Source organism: Bison bison, unplaced genomic scaffold (genome assembly GCF_000754665.1).
Source record: "Bison bison bison isolate TAMUID 2011002044 unplaced genomic scaffold, Bison_UMD1.0 scf7180017864304, whole genome shotgun sequence".
In the NCBI taxonomy this organism is placed as follows: domain Eukaryota; kingdom Metazoa; phylum Chordata; class Mammalia; order Artiodactyla; family Bovidae; genus Bison; species Bison bison.
This window is the reverse complement of record NW_011494876.1, coordinates 16489874-16495646: the sequence shown is the minus strand read 5'-3', so window position 1 is coordinate 16495646 and position 5773 is coordinate 16489874. Positions and strand designations below refer to the sequence as shown.

The following is a 5773-nucleotide window of genomic DNA, read 5'->3' as shown; positions in this document are numbered from 1 at the left end:
GTGACCACGGGAAAAACCATAGCCTTGACTAGACGGACCTTTGTTGGCAAAGTAATATCTCTGCTTTTGAATATGCTATCTAGGTTGGTCATAACTTTCCTTCCAAGGAGTAAGCATCTTTTAATTTCATGGCTGCACTCACCATCTGCAGTGATTTTGGAGCCCAGGAAAAAAAAGTCTGACACTGTTTCCACTGTTTCCCCATCTATTTTCCATGAAGTGATGGGACCAGATGCCATGATCTTCGTTTCCTGAATGCTGAGCTTTAAGCCAACCTTTTCACTTTCCACTTTCATTTTCATCAAGAGGCTTTTGAGTTCCTCTTCACTTTCTGCCATAAGGGTGGTGTCATCTGCATATCTGAGGTTATTGATATTTCTCCCGGCAATCTTGATTCCAGCTTGTGCTTCTTCCAGCCCAGCATTTCTCATGATGTACTCTGCATAGAAGTTAAATAAGCAGGGTGACAATATACAACCTTGACATACTCCTTTTCCTATTTGGAACCAGTCTGTTGTTCCATGGCCAGTTCTAACTGTTGCTTCCTGACCTGCATACAGATTTCTCAAGAGGCATTCAGGTGGTCTGGTATTCCCATCTCTTGAAGAATTTTCCACAGTTTATTGTGATCCACACAGTCAAAGGCTTTGGCATAGTCAATAAAGCAGAAATAGATGTTTTGCTGGAACTCTCTTGCTTTTTCCATGATCCAGCGGATGTTGGCAATTTGATCTCTGGTTCCTCTGCCTTTTCTAAAACCAGCTTGAATATCAGGAAGTTCATGCTTGGAGAATTTTGAGCATTACTTTACTAGCATGTGAGATGAGTGCAATTGTGTGGTAGTTTGAGCATTCTTTGGCATTGCCTTTCTTTGGAATTGGAATGAAAACTGACCTTTTCCAGTCCTGTGGCCACTGCTGAGTTTTCCAAATTTGCTGGCATATTGAGTGCAGTACTTTCACAGCATCATCTTTCAATATTATTAGGAAACTGCAAAGCAAAGCTACAATGAGGTAGCTACTACTTCCTACCCACTGCTGCTGCTGCTGCTAAGTCACTTCAGTGGTGTCTGACTCTGTGCAACCCCATAGACCGCAGCCCACCAGGCTCCCCCGTCCCTGGGATTCTCCAGGCAAGAACACTGGAGTGGGTTGCCATTTCCTTCTCCAATGCATGAAAGTGAAAAGTGAAAGTCGTCTCTCAGTCGTGTCTGACTCTTAAGAGACGCCATGGACTGCAGTCTACCAGGCTCCTCTGCCCATGGGATTTTCCAGGCAAGAGTACCCACTAGGCTGGCTATAATAAAAAAGATAAAAAGCGTTGACAAGGATGGGGAGGAATCAGAATCCTCAATACACTGCTGGTTAGAATATGTAAAATGGCACAGCCACTTCTGGAAAACAATTAGTTCCTCAAAATACGAAGTATAAGAGCTACCATATGGTGCAAGAATTCTACTACTGTGTATATACCAGAAAGAAATGAAAACCCGTGTCCACACAGGAACTTATACACAGGAGTGTTCACAACAGCATTATTCGTGATAACAAACAAGTGGAAACAACCTAAGTGGCCATCAACAGCTGAACAGACAAAAAAATGTGGCAGATTCACACAATGGAGCAGGATTCAGCAATAAACAGAGATGAAAAACTAATATATGCTACAATATTGATGAAGTTTGAAAATATTATGCTAAGGTAAAGAAGCCAGAAGCAAAAAGACCATATATTTTATGATTCCATTTAAATTAATTGGCCAGGACAGGCGCATTCATAGAGACAGAAAGCAAATTAGTAATTGCCTAAAACTAAGGGAACAGGGATGTGGGCAGGGGATGGCTAAAGTGTACGGGGTGTCTTTTGGGGGGGTGATAAAAATATTCTAAAACTGACTGTGGTGACAGTTGTACATATCTTGTAGATACACTAAACCAATGAACTATACACTTTAAATGGGTTAATTATGTGGTATATGGATTATGTCTCCATAAACCAAAAAAGAAAAAAAATGCTGAGACCCACAAATATAAATGTTTTACTGTAATTACAGAAGTGAATCAAGTCTAGATGCCAAGTTATTATTCTTATGAGGATGCAGTCAGAGTAACTTATTAATAAGTCAATAAAGTCTGAACTCTTCAGGCCTTCCCAAGAATGAACTATTCATTCTAATACTTCACATTTGATGTGTTGTTTGATATCAAACTGTTGTTAAACTAAACCAATAACAATTAATGAAGCTTTTTGAGTGTTTCTAGTAGCATACAGTTTCATAAACTGAATTGGTAGTTAGCCATTCAGGACCTTACTAAGTAAAGTGAAAGTGAAAGTTGCTCAGTGGTGTCCGATTCTTTGCAGCCCCATGGACTATACAGTCCATGGAATTTTCTAGGCCAGAATACTGGAGTGGGTAGCCTTTCCCTTGTCCAGGGGGATCTTCCAACCCAGGAATCGAACCCAGGTCTCCAGCACTGCAGGTGGATTCACCAGCTGAGCCACTAGGGAAGCCCAGGAATACTGGAGTGGGTAGCCTATCCCTTCTCCAGTGGATCATCCTGACCCAGGAATCGAACAGGGGTCTCCTGCATTGCAGGCGGATTCCTTACCAACTGACATTGCAGGCAGATTCTTTACCAACTGAGCTATCAGGGAAGCCCTACTAAGTAAAGTCTCTCTGATATATTATGGTTCTAATACTATATATCCTATTTCTAATTTTAGGTACTGTGGACTTATTATTCCTAATGTTCCTAATCACTGGATATGCAATGCGTTCTGTATGATGTTACAGAAAAGCCTGAATGAACTTTTTGGTCATCCTAGTATTTCTTATCTTTTCAAAAACATATGTTTTCTGCATAACATAATTTACCATTTCAACCATTGAAGTGTACAATTCATGGCATTAAGTACATTCGCAACATTGTGCAACCATCACCCCTATCCAATCTCAAAACTTGGTCATCATTCTAAACAGAAACTCTGCCCTCATTAAAAGGTAACTCCCCACTGTCCACTCTCCCCAGCTCCTAGTAATCTCTGTTCTGCTGTCTCCATGAATTTGCCTATTCCAGGTACCTCATATAAATGGATTCATACAATATTTGTCCTTTTGTGTCTAGCGTATTATACTAGCATAATGTCATCAAGCATCATCCATGCTCCTTCTCTTTTCTCCGCCATCTTATGTGCAGTTGAGTTCTCTCCTCACCATGTCGTCTCACAAAACTTTCAGGATCAAGTGATTCCTGGCCAAGAAACAAAAGCAGAATCGTCCCATTCCTCAATGGATTTGAATGAAAACTGACAATAAGATCAGGTACAATTCCCAGAGAAAACACTGGAGAAGAACCAAGCTGGGTTTATAAGAAGCCTCACATAAAAAGTGGCACACATGTTAAGACCACTTGTTTAACCAGCCAAATCACAGCGAGAGCATCACTACTGTAATACTTGGCTCCTGATGTTTTTTGTTGCCTCACTATCAGTCTATGAGACTCAGTAATAAATATGAAACGTTGTTGGAAATAAAAAAAGAATCATCCATGCTGTAGTATACATCAGAATTCCACTCCTTTTTAAGGATGAATAGTGTGCCATTGTACATATACACCACATTTTGTATACATACCACATTTATCCATTCATCTGTCTATGGAACACTTGGGCTATCTTTTGGCTATCGTGAATAATGCAGCAATGAACACCAGCATACAAGTATCTGTTTGACTCCCTGCTTTCAGTTCTTTGGGGGTATACACATAGTGGGATTGCTTGATCACACAGTAATTCTATGTTTAACTTTTTGAGGAAAAGTCAGTCTTGCACAGCAGCCAGGACATTTTACATTCCCACCTGCAGTAAGCAAGAGTTCCAATTTCACTACATCCTCACCAACACTTGCTCTTCTGTTTTTGTTTTTTTTTTTTTTTCCATAATAGCCAACCACATGGGTATGAAGTGGTATCTCACTGTGTGCGGTGTATTTTTAGTCTATTATCTGTAAATAGAAGTTCACCTTGTGTTCACTGCTATAATTATACTTAGCACAGCCACTGAAGAGATATAAACAAAAAAATTAAATACCAGTAAAATAAAGCACAGGGTTACAAAGATTTAAGTCAATTCAACTTTGAAAAAGATATAAAAAGTGACCCAAAAATGAAGACATGAAACAAAACTTGGAAATTCGGTTTTACTCACTTGGGACTAATAGCTAAAATAGTAACGTTTTGGGTAAACAAAGATTGTTGTAAAGCAATTTACAACTTTGTGATTTATTGTTATGACAGTGGAACAAATGCAGAAGTCACTCCTGAAATAAATCTTTCAAAAACACATTTATTCCTGGGAGACTGTGGTCACTAACCCTATTTTAAAGATAAGCAAATTTGAAATCAGATAAGTTCCAAAGCTTGTCTTAGACCACAAAGCAGTTCTGTGGCAGAGGTTTGTGAAATAATTTCTGATTTCCAGGTTTAAGGTGAAAAACCCATAATTTAATGTGTATTAAAGCCAGGGTAACACGGATGAACAATTTCCATTCTTAGCATGAATAAACTACGGGAAGTTGTCCACAGCACTGAACCTTACAACCTCCAATAGCAATGACCATAATTAACTCCCCTGCCAGCCTAACTTACATGCGGATTCAACTCAAAACTAGGTCGTTGGGGGTTGTTTTTTTTTTTCAGTGTGAGCTAGTAAACACTAAGTCTCTAACTTTGTCTCTCAGATGTTTTCATTGTTTTGTTAAATTCTGGCTATTCAAAACTAGGGTAATTCTATCGTTAAACTGACAAAGTCTATGTTGAAGCCATCAAGGAAAATGGAATTGCTTTTTGACAATCTTGCTTAAATCAGATACAGAGGTGTTACTAGTCTTCTTTCCTGCACCACGTATGAGAAAAAATGTATTCTTGACCCTCACCACATTTGCTCCAATCATTTTAGGCAAATTAAATATATCTTTATACATATACTGAAGTATCCCAGGCTGAAAGAACGTGAAATCCTGGGACTTGCTTTAAAATACTTAAGCAAAGGAGAGAAAAAAAAAAGTATAGATGAAACATTTGTGACAGATATTTCAACTGTGTAACGTGGGTGACGGCATATAGGGAGTTCAGGTCACCTTTTCTATTTATGTCTACACTTATAAAGTTTTGCACGATAACTTTTCACAAAATAAGTTTTCCCAAGTTACCGCCCTGGTTAGGAAACCCGAGTCGGTGTAGGCGAACGTTCTTGTCTTCGCAACGAAACCGGGCGAAGCTTCTCCAGCCGAGGTGAGGCGGCCGTGGGCTCCACGCCCCTCCGGCCCCGCGCCAGCACGCGGGCCGAAAGCGCGCACGTTTCACTCGAGCTGAATCTGACAACTCGCTCGCTGCTTTCCGGGGCTGGCAGGATCGCCGAGCTCAATTTGGAAGTGGCGCACGCGGGGCTCACGCCGGCGGCTTGGGAAAGCCGGACGAACTCCCCTCGCGGGCTCCAAAGTCCCGGCCCAGGGTGGCGGGCCTGGCCCCTCGCAGCCCCTCTCTGGATCTTGAGAGACCCCCGCCCCCCGGCACCGCTCCCTCGGTCCCCGTACCGCAAACCCCTGCCCAGCCCGCCGCCTACCGTCCAAGTCCTCTTCGTCCTCCGACTCGCTGTCCGCCACCGCGTCGGCGACCAGGCCAGCGCCGGGATCGAAATCCTGGGAGCCGGAAGGAGGGGCGGCGGGCGGGGTGGAGGCTCTGGAGCGGGCCTCGCGCAGGCGGGTGAAATAGTCC

At 42.0% G+C, this 5773-nt stretch overlaps 1 protein-coding gene and 1 pseudogene across 1 annotated transcript in view; one reads left to right on the top strand and one right to left on the bottom strand.

The window, feature by feature from the left end:
- The window catches only part of PRKAR2A (protein kinase, cAMP-dependent, regulatory, type II, alpha), a 70073-nt gene that overhangs the window by 63714 nt on the left and 586 nt on the right, over window positions 1–5773 (bottom strand). The window contains exon 3 of the mRNA XM_010851964.1: window positions 5622–5767. Within this exon, the coding sequence (XP_010850266.1) occupies window positions 5622–5767 (146 nt within the window). The remainder of the gene's footprint in view (window positions 1–5621; window positions 5768–5773) is intronic.
- On the top strand, window positions 2632–5599 carry LOC104997232 (annotated as a pseudogene).